The 21,792-nt window shown below is 44.9% G+C and overlaps 1 protein-coding gene across 5 annotated transcripts; it reads left to right on the forward strand.

Annotated features, from left to right (window-relative positions):
• The first annotated feature begins 1,680 nt into the window (after positions 1-1,680).
• On the forward strand, positions 1,681-19,210 carry SINHCAF (SIN3-HDAC complex associated factor). 5 transcript variants are annotated; one of them, XM_026116998.2, is made up of 7 exons: positions 1,693-1,796; positions 4,150-4,273; positions 11,109-11,256; positions 13,155-13,254; positions 14,233-14,359; positions 15,888-16,038; positions 16,884-19,210. In XM_026116998.2, exons 3-7 carry the CDS (start codon positions 11,129-11,131, stop codon positions 17,044-17,046), a joined length of 669 nt encoding a protein of 222 aa, XP_025972783.1. In that variant the 5' UTR covers positions 1,693-1,796; positions 4,150-4,273; positions 11,109-11,128; the 3' UTR covers positions 17,047-19,210. The 5 variants fall into 5 exon arrangements, with proteins under 5 accessions (XP_025972784.1, XP_025972782.1, XP_025972783.1 ...); XM_064514617.1 differs by having other exon boundaries at positions 1,693-1,791; XM_064514621.1 differs by lacking the exon at positions 1,693-1,796 and adding an exon at positions 3,318-3,335.
• The last annotated feature ends 2,582 nt before the right edge of the window (positions 19,211-21,792 follow it).

Below are 21,792 nucleotides of genomic sequence, written 5' to 3' on the forward strand. Positions count from 1 at the left end.
ACACTTGTAGATATTACAAGAGTTGCTGAAAGAGCTGGTAGAGTTCCCTAGATTAGTTAAACCCAGTAAAATTAAAAATATATACATTTAGGGAAATCATTCAGCATCAGTTACATTTGTGTCTCAAAAGTCTAAAGTGATTTGGTTTAGCTGTGTCTGGAACCAAGCGCAGGCAACAAGGAAGCCACACTGCGATCATTCAAAAAAGTTACCTCCTCAGGCAGAAGGCCTCCTAGGCTTTGTGCCCAAATTGGCTTATTTTTGTAGCACTGGGGAAGGAAATGGCATGGCATTACCCAGGATTTGCAAGCAAGTAGAGCTGATGTTAGGTGCTCAGGCAAACATAAAGAGAAGTGGCCAGTCCCGCTCTCATTGAAAACCTCCTAGGTTAGCCAGGGCTGCCGCCAGCAGCAAGAGATTTTCGGCAAGTGTTCTAGGCGGTTTGCTAAATCCGTGCCTAAACTAGATCAGAAAGGTCACCATCAAGTTAAAATCATTTTTTTTAAATTACTCATCCCCATTACTTTTGTCTTTTAGTATTAAACAAAAAAATGTGCCCTGTGCCTGAGCTGCTGCAGATTCTGTGGGAAACTTTCATACTGACCTAGCTAGAAAGAAGGTGTTCAGCATTAGGGCTTGGTTTGAATGTAAGCCCGAAGGGGAGTAGCTTGTGGTTTTATCCTAGTTATACACCGTAATGGTGCTAAGTAATAACTGTCTAAGTGTTACCTTATATATCACAGTAATCTTCCTGACGTAGTTAGTTTTTAAAGGAACTCTATTTCAACACAATTCACCAGATGCGCAGTGAGGCAGCTCTTCCCAAATTGCACAAAGACTGTGAACAAAAGGCTGCAATGATGTGAATTTTTAAACCACTCATTCTGACACACCACGGAGAACTACGTGAGCCACGCCGAGCGTTTTCACGGCGCGTTTAAAAAAATCCTACGGGAGGGAGCAAAAAAAAAAAAAAAAAAAAGGGAAATCTTCCCTCCTCTTACGCCCAGAAGACGTGACCCTGACCCAGTGAATTCACCGGCTTTTATCACTGGTGTGGACGGCCCCTGGGAAAGAAAAACCTAGGTGCATTTTGCAAAACCTAAGGCTAGGAGCGATAGCTGCGAGTTTTGTTTGCTTGCTGGCAAACAGCGCCAGTGTTTTAGAAAAGAACAGGGACTCGCTGCGCACTGCTTAGCGACCTGGCAGCCCTGATTTCCAGTTCTGCGGCTTGTTTTGTTTTGGTTTGTTTGCTTTTGCAGGCTGAAAAACGCTCACGGAGGAACGGAGGGAGGAAGGGACGCAGGGCGCCAGCCCGACCGTGCCCCGCACCGGGAGGGGGGAGGGGGGTGCGGGGGGCAGGTGCCGGGGCCGCGCCGGCGGCGCCACGCGCGCGCGTGAGGCTGCGCGGGTCGCGCGGGACCGGCCGCGGCGCCACTCGCTGTCGTCCGGCTCGTGCGGCCCCGCCTCCTCCGCCCGGGCCGGGCTGTTTGCGTGAAGTCATCCCCGTCGTCACAATAGGCAACGCCCCCCCCCGGTTCTCCTCCTCCTCCCCGGCTTCCCGCGCGGCCTTTCTCCCTTAAAAGGACAATGGGGCGCGCGAGCGCAAGGGCTCGATTGAGCAGAATGGGGGCCGTGGGAACGGCGCGTGCGCAGAGCGGGGCGGGCGCGGAGGGGAGGGGAGGGGGCGCGCGCGCGGGCGGGCGGGCCCGGCGGTTGCATGCAGGCAACGGGGCGGCTGCGCAGAGCGGGGCACGGCACGGTCTGCCGGCGGGTGCACGCGGTGCTGAGGTGAGGTGAGTGAGCTCGGCTGCTGCGGGGGGAGAGGGCAGGAAAGTACGGACGAGGAGGAGCGGGAGGCTCGGGTTTGGATTTCTTTCTTTTTCTTTCTTTTTCTTTTCTTTTTTCTCTTTTTTGCAACAGTCGGTGGTTTGTGCTCGATACAAGTTAATCCTAGAGGCTGTCCTTAGTTCTGCTGCAGCGAAAGCACTTTACCGCCCGAAACAGTTTGACACGCGCGGTGGTTTTTTCCCCTTTTTTTCTTTTTTTTTTTTCTTTTTTTTTTTTTTTTGACTAGTGGAGTTTAAAGCAGGCGCTCCGGTCGCGAAACGCCCCCCGCATTGTTGCAGACCCATCTCACCAACTCTGCTTCTCTCCCCCCCCCCCCCCCAACTCCGAAGTGAGATGGAAACGTTAAACGCCCGCGTGGAAGCGCAGCCTGGCTGCGGGCGGCTGAACGCGGGCGGCTGAACGCGGGCGCTGCGCGGGGCCGCGGGGGCGGCGCAGGTGCGGCGCAGCGCCCGCACACCTGTAGCGCCGGCGCGCACAAGTTGATGCTCGCTCGGCGGCGGAGTGGAGGGGGCACCGCGGGGGGGGAGGAGGCCCTTGCTGACTTTTTTTTTTAATATATATTTATTATTACTATTTTTAGAGCGGTCGGGGCTCAGCCTGCGCCGCCACGGGGGGAAACGTGCGTGCGCGGTGGCACGACCCGCGTTGGCGGGCGCGCAGCGACTCGGTGCCGCTCCGCGCCGTGTCCGCGCCGCCCGGGAGCGGCGGAGCGAGCCGGAGGCTGCGGGGTCGCTGCGCGGGGGCTCCCGGGCGCCGCGCGCGGGCGGCGGCGGGCGGAGGGGAAAACAAAGGGCGCCCATGTGCTGCCGGGTCCGCGTGTGCGCCCGGCCGCGCGCGGAAGCGCGGGAGGGGACGGGACGGGACGGGGCGGGGAGGGGGACGCCGACCCGGTGGAGCGCGCCGCTTTGGCGGGGGGGGGGGGGTCCGGAGGGGGGTTTAGAGGCTGGCGCGGGTTTGGGAGGACTTCAGAGGGGTGGTGAAACTTCGGATGCGCGCACGCTGCGTGCATGGAGAAAGAGGAGGAGGAGGAGGAAGGCGTGTTTGCGTGTCTGCGGCGCGCACGGAGGAAAGCCCCGGCCGCGCTCCGCGGCCTCGGGGGGCTGCGGCGGCGCCCCCGGTGGGGTGGAAATCACCCCTTTTTTGCCCTCTGCCGCGGGAGCGTTGCCATGTTTGAATTACGTCAGGGCAAAGCCATGAGGAGGCAGCGGGGCGGGGGGCACCGGGGGCCGCCGCAGCCCCCTCGCCGCTGCCGTCGGCGGGGGCGCCGGGCCCCATGTGGCCGGGCCGCAGCCGCCCCGGCGGAGCGCACCTCCGCGCCCCGGGGCTTTCGACGCGCTCCGCTCCTCCTTCCATTTTTTTTAAATATTTACTTAGTTGGGCTTTCTGGAAGTTGCATGTTTCGCTGCTCGGGGGGGGGGGGGGCGGTTCGTGCCGCCCGCCGGCGGCTGCTCCTGCAGCTCCCGGGCCACCTGGTCGGCGGAAAAGTAAGTGGGTCGCGGGCCCGGGGCCGGCGGGGGTCTTTGTTCGCGGCCGCGCAGCGCGGAGAGGGGCCCCGGGCGGCCGCGTTGCCCCCGCGCCACGCGGTGCTCGGCGGAAAACCTGCCGCCGCCTCCGGCCGCGCCTCTCCCGCGGACGCTGTGCTTTTCCGGGCGTCTTCGGTTATTACTACCTCTTATTATTAATTTACTTGCTGCTTTCAGCCAGGGAAGTGCTTCCTTTCAAATCTCGCTTTCGTGAGGTTAAAAATTGCCGTCTCTTTTTTTTTCTTTCTCTTCGTTTTTACACCCCTCTCCGGATGTGTAGCTGAAGGGATTTAAAGGGACCTGCCAAACCTGTTGTTTACCGCGCTGCGCGTTGGCGCAGGGCTGAATCCCGCCTGCCCTGTGGCTCCCCCAGCCCCGCGGGCCGGTGTCTCCTGGCGGGAATAGCCCCAGTTCATCCTGCCGGTGGCCTTCTCCCAGCCTATCAGCTTGATTTCTGTGCAGTGGCTGTCTTTTGGGCCCAGATTACTGTGTAATCATTGCAAGTGCAAAAAACTTTAGAGCTGTGCCCTGACACGCTAGTTTTGTAGGCAGCTGGCGCAGGAAGCTGTCCCTCAACCTGTGTGTGTATAGCACGTGCCTTTGAGCTGGGCCGAAGGCAAGGCCGCTGCTGCCATCCCCATGTGGGTGGGGAGAGGAGGAGGCCAAGTGTCCTGAATTGGGTCCAGGACTTGAAGAGATTTGCATTGGAGGCTAAGTAGCATACTGTAACACATCCTGACTGCAGTGCTATTTTTCCTTTTTGATTTTAATCCAGTGCTGGTGAAGGGGATAGGTTGACAGCTGTGGAGACGTCAGTTTACCCTAACGCAAGGCAAAGCCTCAGGAGGTTTGGCAGTTCCTCAGCAAACCCTGCTGCTCCTGTGTGCTTGCTTTTAAAGGTGAGACTGTTTCTGCCACGTGCAGGGATGCGCTGCGGAAACCCCCTTCTCAGTGCACGTAGCCAGATTTGCTGTGTAGTTTACAGTTTTCTTAAATGGGCAGAGAAGATTGCATGCTCTCTACAGCATGGGGCATCAGTGAGCACCGAGCTCTTTTGCCCCTTCCTACCCCCCAATAAATTCCAGGTTGCTTGAAATCTGCAGTCTGTGGTAGTGAATCAGTAAGAAACAAGTCATGGGATTTTCACACACATCTACAGGCATGCAGCATCCAGCTGCTCCTGAAAGTACGTGGGATTGACTTCCAGAGCCTCCGGGAAAAATTCCTCCTTGCTTCTCTCCCAGCCAGTAGGAGATTCTCAAAGGGAAGCTAATTGCCTGTGTTTGCAGTCTTTCCTTTTAAAATGAAAACATCCTTTACTGCTTAGGAGAAGAAAATGAGCTGATAAATTCACACATGTTAAAAATAAATGATGTTAAAACTGTGATGGTTTGTCTTAGTCGTGCTGAACAGCTCTTTCTGGGTCACCAAACTGCTTTGCATTGATTCTTATTAACACTTGATGATTTGTACTTCTTTCATAATGAGATGAACCACATGCACAATCCTACTTTAAGTCTGAAGCAGAAGTTGGTTGTACCTCTTCTAGCACTTGCTTTTTAACAGAAGGAAGCAGCCAGCACAGCTGGGGTGGGAACAGAGAGCGGAAGACTGGATAGATGAGCAGCATGGAGGGGCCGGACTCCATTTCACAACTCGGGCTCTTGGATTTCTTTAGAATGTGCTCAGTCAGTCCAAAGTCCAAATGAAATCTCCAGTAATACTTTTACAGTATCCTTATAATGAAGTTACTCCAGTCATTTTGTCAGAGTATAGTTATATGTATCCTCTTCCTCAGTTGCAGTCCCCATCAGGTATTTTATCCTCTTCTGAAAAGAGCTTTTCAGAGTCTAATGACCTCAAATGTTCATGACGCCTTTTCAGCAGCAGGTGGATACAAACAGCATCATAACAGCTGTAGTCACTGTTCTCAGATAAGCAGCACAGACTGAACTCCAGCACTTAAGAGCATCCCAGTGTTTCCTTGCCAGGCTCCTGGTTGGATTGCACATGGTGTTAGTTATGCAATAGGAGTTTCCAGAAAACAAAAGTCCTCTTTAAAGATGGAATGTCTGCAGGTGGGACAGGTTTGGGGATTTTTTTTCCTATGCAATTCTTACTGATTACTGTTTTCATCGTTTGGCCTATCCCTTCAGGAGTGCTAACCGCATAGCAGTTTGCAGAAACACCCAAGTGGTTTAGCCTTTCACTTCTCTTCTTTGCCTAGATGGGTTAGGTATTTATTTCCCACTGAAGATCAGTAGCTCATAGCCTCCAGAGGCTCCTTTGCAACTTAACTGTTTCTGAAAACTTCACTCTGAATAGCTTGTGAGTCAGCTAGACTGCTGTGGGGGGCTTAGACATGGGAAAGAAATGTCAGTTTTGATTTCTGATATGTGGTCTTATAACTGCTGCTGGTTACACTTGGTATGCTAAGTTTTCACTGCAGCATAGAGCACGCAACAGTAGCTGCAGCAGACTAGTAGTAAAAGAGTTAGCTTACTTATTCTGGCAGAGGAAAGATTCCTGAAGATCTAATTTGACCTTTTACTGTATTAGCTCAGCTCATCAAGTGAAAACTCCACAGGATGCTGTTTCATTCTGATGTGCCTGGGCTGTACTAGTGGCCAAATACAGCTTTCCTCCAAATGAAGTTGTTTTGGGTGGAGAGAGGAAGGGAAGTGTAGGGAAAATATGAGGATATAAGGGACCAGAAGAATGTACAGTACATGCAGAATTCCAGCTCTGTGGTTGTCAGAAATCAGTCCATATGTTTTGAGCTATAAAGCAAGATGTCAATATAAAGATTTTGTGAAGATTCAAGTTATGTTTTTAGACAACACCAATTAGTTTGATCTCTTATTTCTTTCCTTGAAGCATTCTGGCTTTGGGCATATTAAGATACGGTTTTCTGTGGTCCAATTTTAACTTTCTCCTCCTATTCCAAAGCTGCTTTGTGGGCCATATAAACTTGGGGAGTATGTTTACGCTGAGCCTTTGATATAGATCAGCTGCTTTGTTGATACACAGTTGTATTGCAGCTCATTTCAGCAGAGGGACAGGCCCAAGAATTTATTAGCTAGACAACTCAACTCCTGGCACCCTAGATGGCTCTGAAAGCATTTTTCGTGTGTGTGCCTGTGTCTGGGTGTATGCACTTGCAGGTGTAGAAGTCATAGCTTATGTGTATCTTTCTGTATTTCAGGGCTTTTGATTCCACAAAAAAAATTGCGACACTTCTGGCTGTGTTTTAGTTCCAGTGAAATGCTTTAGAGATCAGTATTGTGAGATTTGGCTGGCAAGAACTGGCTGCATTAACATGTGGGCTAGATTTTTGTTTGTTGTATCTGTGCTTCAGAGAAGCTGTGCCAATGCTGTTTTGTATGGAGAGTGAGGAATCAAATTAACTTCAGAGGTTGTCCCTCTCTGGCAATTTACTGAGCTTTGGGTTGCACAAAGTGCAAGTGATGCAGGGTCAGAAGGAGGATAAGGGTAGTGAGGGAGGTGTTAAGTAGATGGGCTGCCATCCCTCTGCTGTCCTGTAACCCCAGGGAATGTTTCTCTCTGTTGCAAGAAACAGGTGAGCATGTTCCTTTAGAGTGGCTTGATGGTTTTGTTACAGAGGGAGACATGCGTGTCTTCTAGGAATTCCTTCCTTTCTATTATAAAAGGTTTTCATTCTTCTTGGGTGATCAGAAAGAATGCAGAAGGAATCTGGAAAGGCAAATGGAAGTGGCTCAGCTTTCCTTATTTCAAAAGTCTAGAGTTCAGAAGTTTTTTCTTAACCTGAAAATGTAATGAGCATTTGAAGTAATACCTCATTTTGCTTTAGATTGTCAAATTAAATTTTGCAAACAGAACCGAGTCCCCAGCTCTAGTCCTGACAGGTAACCAAAGTGCTGAACAACTAGCACATGTGATGCATGCTGCTTTGCACCAGCCATTCACAAATGCGTGAGCAGGGTTTTTCCCTTTCTCCTCCTAGTTTATGGCTCTCTGCTTGACTTGGAAAAGCAGCATCAAAAGCAGAGACTCCTTGTTTAAAAAAAAAAAAAAAAAAAGAGGGCAGAGGGATGGAGAAAAGTTGTTCTGCAGTCATCTCTGGGTCTCTGAGTCCATTCAAGCTGCTAAAGCAGTTCTTTAAAGCAGGACTCAGGGGAATAGCAGCTTCTCCTTCTGCACTTCTTAGACCAGGGAGGATAACTCATCTTCTCTCTGATTTGGGTGTTCCTTCACATAGTCACTCCACTTCTGCAGAATAGCAAATATTCTTCTGATTCCTTGCTGGTGAGTGATTCCTTTCACTTCTGTGCAGCTGGTCATTTAAAAGACTTCTTATATTCAAGTAACCAGCTTAAATCTGGCAAAAAATCTGTTGTAATGCTTTAACTTCTGTGGAGCTACATTCCTACCTGTCACTTTTCTTTATGCATCCCAAGTTGAACATGGTTAGACTTCCACAACCAAGATCTAGGCACTGTAGAGACACTATACTGCATTACAGTAGCTGGCAGTCTAGCTCCCCGTTTCTAATTTGAGACTGAAGTTACAAAACTTCCAAGTTAAACCTTTCAAAGGGCCTAGTCATGTGTGGTTTTTAAGTACACTTAAGTCTATAGAAATGTAGCGTCAACAGCAACACTAGCATTAGATGCACAATTACGGTTTAGAATGGAAGCTGAGACAAACAGCTTTAAGTTTAGCAGTGCTTATAAGTACTTCAACTTAAATGCAGTCTATATTGGCTATTAAGCTCTCCAGCTGACAGAATATTTAGTATATAATGGTTAAATGACAACTGTTCAGGATTAAGTGTGTAACTGGACTGACGCCTTCCATTTATAACTGCAATTTGGTGCAGTTGTCAGAAATCTGTTTTACTTGTGGTTTTGCTACTAGCTCTTCCCCATTCAGGAATGATATATGGTAATACCGTTGCTGACCATTCATCAAGTGGGAAACAGATGGCACTAGTTTCCCTTCTATTGAAAGACTGTGTTGAAAGTCTGCTTCTGTGAGAATGGCAGCAACGATGCAAGACAAAATATTTTCAGAATATACTTATCTGATGCCAGGCCTTGCAGAAGCACGAATTGTAAAACGTGCATCTTGTTTTCCTATGATATAAATACCAGCTGGTGATAGAGATCATCTCATCAGCATCCGGATTTCTGGGAGAAACTGGATTAGAAAGTAAATCAAACTGTTCTTGCTGCTTAAGGTTTGTCTTACTGATGAACCTAGTTAGTCCTTGATTTTTTCTAAAGAAAAGCACCAGACCACAGACTTAACATTGGGTAATCATAAACAAAATCTAAAATAACTGTTTGGTAGTTGGAAATTCCCAGGTGAATATGCTGTTGGATCTCCAAAGACTTGTTAAATGCAATACCCTCAAGAGCCAGCCTCTTTTGAAGAGGCACACTGGATGCTAAGAAAGAAAATACATATTCTGCATGTCTGCTTAGACACTTCATTTACTTTGTCTTGGCAGTCCAGGGCTTTGAACCTGATTTGGCTGTGTGGTTAGGTTCTTTGGTTAAGTGCCTCTGAAAATATATTCAAGCAGAAGTAGAGTGTAGGTTTAAGTCTAACAATCTCTAAAAGTCTATTCAGCAGGTCAGGGTAGATGTGTCTCTTTACGTGTTCGTGTAACTGCAAGGAGAGACAACCCCAATGGGCACCAAGTGGTCTTGTATTGCAGCATGCTAGACTGAAATGCATGTGTGCATTTTCAGCTGAACAAGGGTTCCTTAATGGGTTTTGTGCAAGAGTATTGACCAACAGTATTATGTAAGATTTTCAATATTTCATTTTTCCTAGGAACTTGGGAGCCTTGTGCTTTTGCTTTGCAGTGCTGCCTTGTCCTGATATTTCCTTTCGGGGGGGGGGGGGGGGGGGAAGACTGATACTCGGAGTATTTTCAGCTTTGTGTGGAGGACTATGACTAGGCTGAGGCAGTACATGAGCTCTTGCTTTGGTCCTGCAGAAACATACAGTATCTTTTTCCCCACATGAAATCTCTATTAGTAAGCAAGGTGCTGGGTATGGCTGTTTGAGAATATGCTTCTATAAATCTCACCTCAACTTACATTACAAGTTATTTTACTGTTGTAATGATGTGACAAGGCTCAGTGTTATGCACTGAAGTTTTCGAGTTAATTTCCTCTGTCCATCTGGTGGAAATTAGAACTCAACCTCCTCCTAGTGAAGATTTGGGGACAAGACCCCTATGCCTCATACCTTCACTGGTAATCTAAGATCCCTTGGCAGTCCCTTGGACTGAGAGGTGACCAAGAGCTCCCTCTCCCCAGACTCGTCCACAGATGATGAAGATGCTGCCTTTCTGAAAATCCTGCCTGAGCTACTGAATCTTTTGATAGATTTTTGTGGAAAGAAGTACTTTTTTTTTTTTTCTTTTGGTTAGTTTCTCTCCAAGAATATGACTTGGCCTTTTAGTTAAGGGAAGGGGGAAAATCTTATGCTACTTGCATGCCTCTGTCTGCTAGTTTTTATAAGCAGAATTTCTCAGGAGTGAAAACCTGTTTTTATGGAGCTGCATGCTGGCACTGATTGCAAGCAGCAGAGGTGGCTGTTTGTTCCCTGCAGTGGGTGGTTTAAGTAAACCTTACAACATTGTCTGCTTAAAAGAGAACCCTTCTTGGAATGGTCCCTGCATCTGTTACGACATAAAAGCTGAAAGTTCTGTATGGCCTGTAAAAACTTGCCTTGTGTCCAGGCCCAGAGCCAGGAAAGCACCAGCTTTGCTCACTTTGGAGGTGCTCTGGGAGGAGAAGGAGAGGCAAACCTCTAAGAGCACAGCTTTAGCCCATGCTGAGTTCACAGAGCTGGCGGTTAAGGAAAAACAACTTGCTTGTAAATGAAGTACCTTCTGGTCTGGCATCACTGGCCAGGGCTAGGGTGCGTGGTAGGTGCATACAGTGCTGTGCCCAAGGCTTCTGCTCCCTGAGCCCTTTTCTAGCCCACGTAACTGGGTTTCCTTCCCAGGGAAAGCAGGGCGGGGAAGGCGGGAGGGTGAGAACTGAGCTTGTGCTGACGCAGAGCTGGGATGTGGCTGGGATGCTCACCCAGACGAGAAGTGCTCCGAGGTCCTGCACTGCACACCTAGCCACTGAGAGCTAGGTGGATCTCCACCCCCCCCCACTTTTAGAGCGGCTTTTCAGGTATGTCTGCCCTACAGCCTAGAGGTATGACTGCAGCTCATTTAAAATGACTCCTACTCGCTTTCAGCCAAGTTTGGCAGGGGTGTTTCCAACAAACATTTGGTGATGGTGGCAACATAGTTCCAGTGATCCAGGTTCAGCTGCCAGCTACTTATCCAGGGGCTCGGGCAGGTTCCTACAGCTTGTCCTGCTGCCTGTTTTGCCACAGGTGTATGACTTTCATTAGCCGAATCAGCTGCATTCACACCTCTGGATTGCACTGTTGTAGATGTGCCCTTAGAGTAAATTGTGCAGTAGATGACCTTGTCACAAGTTCTGCTGGGTGCTGCTTAATATTCCAACTGTTTTGTTGTTACTGTTCTTCTCAAAAAAGAAAAAGTATATTTTAGGTGCACCTGCTCTTCTGAGGCAAGGCAGGGTAGAGCTAAGGCCTAATCTAGCAGTTCCCAATCCTGAATTATAATCTAATTTTGGAATGCCTGGTGAATTGCACAGGTTTTCCTTTCAGTATCTAAGTGATAAGTAATACCAGTTCCTGTTTGTTTCACAGGCTACAGCAGGGAGGAAAAGATGTTTGGCTTTCACAAACCGAAGATGTACCGGAGTATAGAGGGCTGCTGTATTTGCAGAGCGAAATCTTCCAGTTCTCGTTTCACTGACAGTAAGCGTTATGAAAAGGACTTCCAGAATTGTTTTGGGTAAGATTCTCTGTTCAGTCAATGCTGTGGTTGGTCGTAGTATCCATCTCTGAGCTCTGAACCTGACACTTGCCTGTTTTGCTCTGAATGAGAGACTGAAAAGATTAGACTGGCTTGGGAGGGGGCGAGGGGGGTTGGTTTTGGCTTCCTCCAACTCTTGCCCCTGCAGGCCAGGCCAGGAGGGACTAGGCACTGCGCTGCTGCTTTTGATACCATTTGGTTGCCAGTGTCAGTGTTCCTTAGAGGTATAAATCCCTGCACAAAATGCAAGACAGCACAGAACCATGGAGGTTTCCTGTAGCTTTGAAGATTCAAGAACATTGGACAAAACTCCATGGATTATATTTAACAGTTCCAGCAGATGTTATGCATGGCTGTTATTTTTTGGGGTATTAGGGCCTTTGTTTAAATAGGAGGTATCAATATATTGTTATAACTTCTGATAGCAAACACATTGTGATAGCAAGTGAGTGCCAAGTTAGTAGCTTTCCAGTTAGGTAATGTTGCAAATAATGCTACTTGAAAGCATTGGTAAACAAATCTGTATAAATATCAATGACTTCTCGTACCAGCTACTATGACCTTTTAACTTTTTGGAACTACTTTATAAAAACTTTAAAATTATATCTAAATTTGTGTCATTGAATTTTCAAGAAAGCAAATGCCTGTGTAACAGCTCGTCATTATTTTTTACTTTTGTTTATTTTTGAAATCTGGCCAAGGTGGTAATTTCTCCTGTTTGTGCAGTTTTCTGTTCAAGTCATTTCCCTGGAGAAATGTTAAAGCTGTCATTCTTTTGCTGCTTTTTCTTCCTAGTCTTGTTGGAGTAACTCTCATGAGAATCTATGTCCTAACTGGAACATACATGTATCATATCAAAAATACATATGCATATAGGTACTGCTGCTGACTCAAGTGCTTAACTTCATATATGTAAAACTTTGCAGTGTTTGTAAGTCTTTTCCTTATTTCTTTCTCTCCCGCTTATCTAGAAACACTTCTTTCATGTGTAGTTTTATAGTCCTTTGTATTTATGAACTGTGGGGTTTTTGTACATAAATCTGGTGCCGATGATTTTCCCTGGCATGTTTCTTGGCTGCTATCCTTGGCAGTGGAAAGACTGTGTAAAGCCCCACTGCATTTTTTATATAAACTGCAGTAAAGAAGCTTGCAGTATACCAGGGCTTTTGGTTTTGTGCTATCTGAAATATGTTTGCCAAAGTAAAAATGCAGTCTTAACGCTGAGCAAACACTGGCTTATCTGAGCCTGTCCCATTCATCTATAAATGCTTCAAAGTCCTCCCATTTAAATGGTTGAAAAATTCTGCAGCATATCCCCTTTCTGTATCTCTTAGTGTGGTTTAGCCATAGGGATCAGTTCTGTAGAAAGCTTGTTAGAAGGGAGCAAGTACTGCTGTCATTCCAGCAGCATGACTGTTTCTGAACCTCTATCCTACACGTATGCAGGAGTGTGTTAGGTGGTATTTGTTACTCATCTTTGAAGCTCTGTGAGAAAGTTAAGAGCTGAATAAGCTTTTGTCAGATCTCCAAGGTTTGTTCTCAAATGTGCATTCAAGGAATAGGATTATTCCTCCCTCCCCAGTCAAATCAACCAACCCACTGGAACTATAGTTTCAAAAAAGAAAAAAAAAACTGGAGGGGATGGAGCTGGTTTTTAGTGCCCTGCTGGAAGCACTCTTGACACTTTTTATTTCAGTATAAAAGAGTGTTTTTTGAAAGCGAGAGCCCATCTTTTAGATGGCACTGTTTGAGCACCCCAGATTAATTGTCATATCTGAAAAATAGGACTTGAATTTCCCCCCTGCCCTTCAGTGTTTTTTTTCTTGCTCTGTTAAAGAGCTAACTGTTAACAAATGATTCTTGCTTTTTTTTGCCAGGCTCCATGAGGCCCGCTCAGGAGATATTTGCAATGCCTGTGTCCTCCTGGTGAAAAGATGGAAAAAACTGCCAGCAGGATCCAAAAAAAACTGGAATCATGTTAGTTGGTTATTTATTTCTCTCCTATTCCTGAAGTAACTTGTTTTCTATTTCAGCCCATTCTGCTAGAAAGGGAAGCACTAGCATGGCTTTTGGGTTTTCTATTCACACCCCCCCGGCACACACAGAGCATCCCTAAAATCTGCCTGGAATATTTCCTGTTACGTGGCTCTTACCTGTCTTCATCTGGTTTATGTGCAACTTGTGATTGTGCAAGCCTTGGATGGAGTCACAGACTAACTTACCTTGTAATTCCTTGTCTTCACAAGCTCATAACTTTGTCCAGAAGTCTCTTATGACACTCAAACATTCCAGATTTGGCCTCTGTCCAAAAATTGGTCATTCTCCTCCCTTTTCTTTTTCCTTTTTTTAATAGCTTGAACAAGCAAGGTGACTTGCTCAAGCAACATGTAAATCAGTTTGGCTTAGTCAGATAATTAAAATGACTAATAACTTACAGCCATTCCCACTTTCATATTTTGCTTTGATATACCTAATTCACTTTGGGCCTGAGGCTGGGAAGATGATCAGCATTCTTTGTGTATGTTATAATCTTTTGTCAGGAGGCCTTGACGATAACAACGGAGCCAGAGCTATGGTCATTACTAGCACTAGCCTTTTCAAAAGTGCAATTGATGATTTAAAAAGAAAAAAAACAACAAAACAGGGCAAATGCTTGGTAGACACTTATCTGAATGTGTGTTGGCTTAAACAATAGTTGTCTGCTAAACTGAGTGTTGAAATAGGAAGAAGGCAAAAGTTTAACTGAATGTGCTTTTTAAACTGGCTTTCTTTCTCTTCCTGTGGACTCAGCCTTTTATGAACCAGATTTAAATGAAACGGTGTCAATGCACAGACGTGCCTTGGTTTAACTAAGGTGGTCTTGAACACCTTCAGCTAAATCAGTTCAGGTTCCTTGATCAGTGCAGTATCTGAGCGTGATGCAGAAGTATTAGGTACAGATTTTCTGTGTTCTAGGTGGTAGATGCCAGGGCTGGACCCAGTCTTAAAACAACACTGAAACCAAAGAAAATGAAAACTCTCTCTGGAAGTAGAATAAAGAGCAATCAAATCAGCAAACTGCAAAAGGAATTCAAGCGGCACAGTAAGTTGATCCAAAGAGATTTTGGCAATAAACTTGGCTTTCCCCAAAATAGCTTATTGTTAACTGGCCAAGTTGAATTACTGTCTAGATTCGGTTCTGTTCTCATACATTTAGACCTTCTCTCTTTGTAACCTTTCATTCCCTATCTGCTTGGGGAGGGGGTGGTGGAATGAAGAGGAAGAGCCTGTGAGCAGAGTGTGGTGAATGATAGAGGTGGGTTGTGTCAGCTGAGGAAGTGGCAAGGAGAGGTTATGGAGGCAGGCACTGAGAGGCCTGGCTTGTGAGAGCAGGCAATTGTAGTGTATGTTCCACACTTAAGCAACCTGTTTCTGGAAAGCACTTGGACATAATCCTCATTGCAATTGGAGCTGGAATAGTTCTCCCCCTCATCTCACTAATGCACGAAAGGTTTTCAGCTGTCTTTCTCAAGGAAGACTGTTGTACTGATATCACTATCAGTCTGTCTTCTATATAGGTTTTCAACCTAAGCTTTCTATTTGGCCTAGATTTTTTTTCCCCTTTAAATTCTTACCATGTTTCCTCTGTAGCAGTTTCCTTACACCTTCCTTTGCCAGTCTTGATGATTTCTTCCCACTGACACTTACACTTTTCAAATAGATTTGGATTCATAGCTTCACAACAAAGCCATCTGCCAGTCATGGTCTAAATATATGTCAGCAGTTTAGCTTTTTTCCTCTAGAGCAAACCTTCCAGCCTCTTAACTGTTGCTGTCTTAGTTATCCTACCTGACCTGAAGTAAATGTATGTGAAGCAGATCCCCCAAAATTAAGGGGTTCTTTATTGTTAAAAAGCATTTATAGTACTCAGCACAAAACTCACCTAAGAAAACTTGCAAATGCCCTGACCAGAAGAGCTTGTATCTCTTCATCCAGCATGCTGTAGTTAATCCTTATTAATTGTGTTACCATAGGTGCTAGAGATAAAAACTAGGCCAGCAGTCCCTCTGTTTAGGTGCACATCTGCACTGATTTTATAGTTTACAATCTTGATTCAGCAAAATCCTAGTCCTACCTAATGCAGTGTGTGATGAATAATCACTAATGAGAAGAATTTTGCAAGACTTTAATGGGATGGATAAGAAAGGAGATTTGGGGTAATGGAGGAATTACTGGGTCTGAAGCACGGATCAGGATCATCTGCAAGAATGTTGCAGTGATTCCAGAGAGGGACTAGGAGTTTGTCCCAAGTGTGACCTGCACAGGCTGCATTTGAGAGCCAGGAACTGAAGGCTGAATCTGAGCCACTTTCCAGTCCTTTGGGTACAAGGACACCTCTCCAGCTCTAAGACCTGTCTCCAGAATGCTGCCATGTTTTCTCTCAAGGATCTCTTGAAATTGGCAGGGGAAAGTAAAAATGGTGGTTGTTACTCTCTGCCCCCACCCTCCCCCAATTAAAAGCCTTTCTCTCCAGTCCTAATCCAAATGTGACCTTTTATGGGTGAGGAGGATGATGACTAACTAGTTAAATGTACATCTTCATTCCTGCATTTGTGCCTCCCTCCCTACAGATTCTGATGCCCACAGTACCACCTCGAGTGCCTCCCCAGCTCAGTCTCCCTGTTACAGTAACCAGTCTGATGATGGCTCTGACACAGAGATGAGTGCTGGGTCCAGCAGAACACCAGTTTTCTCCTTTTTAGATCTCACATACTGGAAAAGGTAAAAAGACAATACATGTATTCTGTGCAGCCAGCAATTTGCCTCATTTGCACAGTGCTTGATTCTACTTCCTCAGGAATTTGCAAGGTGCTGCTGAACTTAATTTGTGTTAAGGATTTGTCGTTTAAGCTACTGAGTATTAAACAACATGAAGGTCTGTCTGTCTTTGGAAAGAAGTGCCATGTGCTTAAGACAAATTTTCCCATGTCTCCCCTCAGTTCCCTAAATGCTCATAAACTTGCTGGATAAAAATTGTTTATGTTTTGGGAGTAAAAAATACCTTTTCTGATTGTCATTATCTTTTTGTCTTAAAACTGCTTTGTAGATGTGATATGCTATGAAATACATAGATGCCCTCAGCCTGGCTGCAAAATGTAATGTTTGATTTAGTAGACCTGTGATGGTAGTCATTTTAAAAAAAAAAAAAAATTTGGAGTGGGAGGAAAACTACAAGATTTTGAGAGCTGATCGGTTTGTTATCTTTTATTACACATTGTAACATAGTTATCCTGTGTTTAGCCAGTTGCTGTATTGAAATTGTTGCGATTTTGCTGCCTCCTCTCAAACAGTTTTTTGCAAGTGTTCCACTCGGATAGTTGTGTGTATAAAGTGTCTCTGGGAAGAGAGATGGGAGACATTAGTTTTGCATAGGCATAGATTTTTTTCAAAGTAATGTACGTTTAGACACAGACTTGTTTTCTCTTTTTGAGCAGCCTTTTACCTCTTATCCTAGCCCAACAGCATTGGAGGTTGAGAAAAGTAGTGTCAGTCATACTGATTTTTGCATTTCTGTAACTTCTGTATGTTCTAAGCACAAACCTCTCTCTCCCTGCTATTTCCTCCAGGCAAAAGGTTTGCTGTGGAATTATTTACAAAGGCCGTTTTGGGGAAGTCCTCATAGACACTCATCTCTTCAAACCTTGCTGTAGCAATAAAAAGTCTGCCACTGAGAAGCCAGAACAAGAGGGATCACAGTCTCCATCAATCTCCACCCAAGAGGAGTGGTGACTTCCTTGGATAGCTGCAGAAGGTTATACAGATCCTTTTATTCTCTGGAAAAATACTAGACAGTGACTCTGTTCACTTTGGACACCTGCTATGCTGCCAAAAGACTATTCCCTAGAACTGTTTTGGGTTTTACTGCTACAATTCCACAAACTCTGAAGCCAGTTTGTATTCTTTCAGAAAGACTGTACATAATATTTAAGATGCTATGGAACACTTAGCAAAGCTGAATGCTGCTGCAAGGTTGTCCCTCTAATATTTTTCCCCCTTCCACTGTCTTCACAAATGAACTTGAGGATGGGGTTTTGTATATTAAAGTATATGTAGTTCATATTTCTGTATTGAAAGAAGCAGTGATTGTCAGGCATTTTTTAAAGTTGGTTGGTAACCTTCCTCAAATCCCCAAGAAAATATTTCATTTAGACATGTATGAGTCAATGAGATGAATTAATACATAGAAATGTTATAAGTCACCTCTCTAGTTATATAAATATATTTTTAAAGGTGTGGAGATCTCACCCTATACTACTGACATTGTAACAAAGACAAATATTGCATCCCTCCTACATGACACTGACTGGTAACTGCAGACATCTCTAGTGTAAGTAGTAGTTATCTGAGAAGGTCCCCAATGTAAAATCCTCTCAAGAACGGGCAGGAGAGCTCTCCTCCTTAGCTAAGGAGGAAGATATACCTAAGAACTGAACATAGTGAAATGGGAGGCTACTTCCTTTTAGCCCAGCAGGAGACACCATAGGCCTCCTGTAGTAACTGACTGGTGATTAGAGGTGGACCAAGGCAACAACCAAGTTAGCCCAAGTTAGGTGTAGATGAGGGTCAAAATTGAGTAACTGGTATTTGTGGGCCCAGTGCAGCTGAAATGTGACCACAAAACAGACTTCTTGCAGGTTTTGAATCTGACAGAACCAAAGCCCTGGCTAAACAAGGCAGATTCTGCTCTGGGGATGTAACACAGTCCTAGCTTGGTCTGGATTCAAGATTTCTGTTTTGGAACTCCTTCCCCTGCAGTGCTTCTGTGTTTCTTGTTAAACAACCAGCAGATCAATAATTTTGTGAATACTGGACTTACTGCGAATTATGAAGAGTTCTGTTAAGAATGGTGCTGTACTGAACAGAGGCAGCTCTGTTTGCATATGAGATCAAAAGATAGCATTTCTTACACACATTCCCAGTCAAACTTGTGTGCAAACCATTGTGACACTCCTTCTTACTCCACTTGGCCTTTAGGGTGAAAGCAGCTTCCTGGAAGAGTGTGCTGCAGTTTTAGCTCCCAAGTGCTAAATATTCCTTTTATGAAGGTTTAACTCGTGTACCCTGGGAATTCTTCTTTTTGTTTTTCTGGTTTGGGGGGAGGATTTTTTTATTATTGCTCTTTTGGGATATTCTGCAATGGACTGCTACAAGCTTTCCCTTTTGTGTGAGTTGTCATCATAATATTTTGGTGGGTAGGTCTTAGGACTGGATTTCCATGTAATCTCACTTTCTGAAATGGGAATGGTTAGCAAATGAAAATATGGGTAGGGAAAGATGCAGGTTTTAAGAGGAGCCTCCACCCTCAAAGCTCTTTTTCCTTCTGTTGGGAAACCAACCTCTGAAGAAAACATCAGGGGAAATAGAGCTTTGACTTACACAGCCTTACAGCTTTCACCACTGTTTTGCTTTTTCCTAAACTCTCTGAGATTCTGAAGGGAGGATAAAGCTACATACTATGCTTTCATCTGCAACCAAATAAATGGATACTTGCTTGTGTAACTGGTTAACTAGGTTGGTCATGTCCAATAAGGGCTTGAGTAAGTCCTAGCTGTTTTGCAGACACCTTCCACTTGAATTTGTTTTCAGCATCAATAATTCTGTGCACCTAAGGCTGCAGTATTTGTGGTAGGATGTGCTCTGATATGGATCATCTCTTTTTCTGTATTTATTTATTTATTGCTAGATTTCAACCACCAACTGCTTCCCCTACTCCCTCCCACCTCTTCCGTTCCCAGTAGTAATGCAAGATGAACTGTATGTAGTCATGCACTTTGTATTAATGTATTAGAAATCTATGGAACCTGTTTTGTACTTTTATACTGTTCAGACACTTGTAATCCAAACTTTTTTTTACTAGGGTAATGAATAAATTTAGACTTATTTAGAAAATAAATACTTTCTCCTCCATTTATTTCAGTTCTATCCCATTACTTAGACTCAGTGTTTGAACCAGCCCAGGCAGTCCATGTTTCTATTTGAATAAGACTTCAAGACTTGTGTGTGAAGAAAGATAACTACATTCTTTGAAACAAGTGATTTCTTATTTAATTTGGAAAGAGGAGCAGAGCAAGGGAAGGCTATGTTGTTTACTGTGATAGATAGCTGCCTCATGGCAGAATTGCAGAGCTTACCCTTGGCACTGTGTATATGTAAGAGGCATTTCTTTACTTGAAATGGGTGCCGCTGAAATTTGGTGTTTCTAGGGGGGCTTGCTGTCTGTCTAGCTCACCGACTTTCAGTAAAGGCCAACTGAAGCAAGTGTTACAGGTTTGGTGCTTTGACAGCATGTGGAAACATCCCCTTCCAGATTCAGCCAAGCTGGTGAAAGAGGCTAGTGCTCCTGTATGGAAGCTGGATACTGGAGTGTTTCTTCCCATGACAGGCATAATCATCTGGATAAGCTCTAGCAGACTGGTAGGAGCAAGGACTTCCGGCAGAGGATGGCAGTAAGTCACTGAATTTACAAGATGAGGCTATTCTTTGACAATGGGGAAAGCGTTGAAATCTTAGCATGATGGTTTGTTGCAAGATACTATTCTGGACTTCAGTGGAGTGACTCCTGATTTACTCCTGCTGCAATACTGGCTCTTTCCTGTAAATTGAGCAAGATGGTATCCAGAGGTTAATGTCAAAGTCATTTCAGTGAAAGCCCTTCATAGACTGCAAGATTAGTGGCATGTGATTTTAGCACAACAGGGTCAATTTTGAGCATGTTCACATTATCTGCTGTAGATGCTTAAAAATATCTTGGGTATAATTCACTTCACCTAAAATGAAAAGCTTTGCATAGAGTCATTGAAGAGAAGTAGGTGCACCAAAAGATGATTTAAAGCATGTAAACTTAAAGTGTGACTTCCTTCTTTGCAACTTCTACCCTCTTTCAAATAAGGAATTCCTTTTCTCTCTTTACTGTTGCTTCACTTCTGTGACTGCAGGTGCTGTCTAGGTAGCCTCAGGCTGCTGAAAACATCAGTTTTAATGGGCAAAGTGCTTTCTCCATGAGGCAGAAAACCTAATGGAGGAGTGCAGCTGTGAAGGAGGAAGCTGCTCCTGGGGGGACACTGGGGAGACAGGACTGGCCATCTTCAGAGCAATGTGAAATGAGATCAGGAGGCAAATTCCTGGGTAAAGTCCTCCTGTGCGTCACCTGAATCAACTGTCACAGTAAGTGTGACATCTACTAAAACAATAGCTTCCAGTGCAAGTGTTACAAAGCTGCCTTACAAAAGATTGTATTATATTTACTTTGAAGACAAAAAAAAAAGGAGGCATGTACTTCTAAGGTGATTTTCTGGAGGTCACCTGTAGACCAGGAGTAGATTGCAGATTTCCAAAGCTTGAGTTGAGTATTTTAACTATGCTGTCAGTAAAGCAGATTTGTTTTTGTATTGTGCTGTATGGCAACTAATTTTATTCTGATTTGTATGCTGTGGAGACTTCTTTTTATGTGACTTCTGCAACACTGAGTCTGTAACATGGTTTCTGAGTAGGTGATTGGGTGCTATCCAGCACTAGTGACTAAACAGTTGCAGTTCTTCTAATCTGAGGTAGTAGAAACACTTTGTTTCAACATCATTTAGGAAAAAGGGAAGCTCCTAAATGGTTCTCATAGCATGTAATGTCATTATTTAGGCTGTGTAGACTGGAGGTAAGAGCAGTCCACAGTGTATGCTGCAGACCTGGTCCTATGGTTGCCATATCAGAGAGACAACTCCCTTTTGACTCATGTTTCCTTTCCATAGAAATCAGGACACAAGGGGGAAGATGGCTGGTTTCCATGTCTTCTTTGTCACACACAGCTGACGCATAACTGAAACAGGCACCTGGGAAATGCTTCTGTCTTCCTGAGTATGAACATAGTCTTAGTAAGCAAATACATAACATGCACCCTTGCAGGTTAACCTATCTCTATACTGGGTTTGTGAAGGTGTTAAGGTATCTGTTTCCCCCCTGGTTTCAATTGGCATCAGGTATCAAATTAGCCTTTTCTCTACAGCAAATAAGATTTTGCTGTTTGGAAAAAGAGAGGTTGGTATTCCTGTTGAAAAGTACACATTTGTGTTGATTTACAATGACTCAGAATTATATCTAGTGCTGCAAGGAGAAATTACACTCTTGTGGGCCTGAAGAGGAAGTAAAATATTCTGAGAAATAAACTGGTGTGTAAAACACTGGTGTTATAAATGCTGAATATATATGAAGGGAATGTGATGCTGAAATTTGATGCCATTTATCCTGAGGAATTTTGGTTTTGTTTTTCTTTTTAAGGTTTATATTAGTGAGAATTGTTTGGAAGACTTTCTAATGTATTGGAGAGATGCTATTGTTATTGGAGACTGTGACATTGATGGTGTCCCGATCTCCAGCCCAGTAAAAGCTTGTTTGGAAAGGAGGGGACTGGCCCAGGTCTATTACGCCTTCAGTTCTGAGCATGGGAAAGGTCTCACTGATAGCTGTGCCCAGACCTCGTGCTTG

Source organism: Dromaius novaehollandiae, chromosome 1 (assembly GCF_036370855.1).
Source record: "Dromaius novaehollandiae isolate bDroNov1 chromosome 1, bDroNov1.hap1, whole genome shotgun sequence".
Classification (NCBI taxonomy): domain Eukaryota; kingdom Metazoa; phylum Chordata; class Aves; order Casuariiformes; family Dromaiidae; genus Dromaius; species Dromaius novaehollandiae.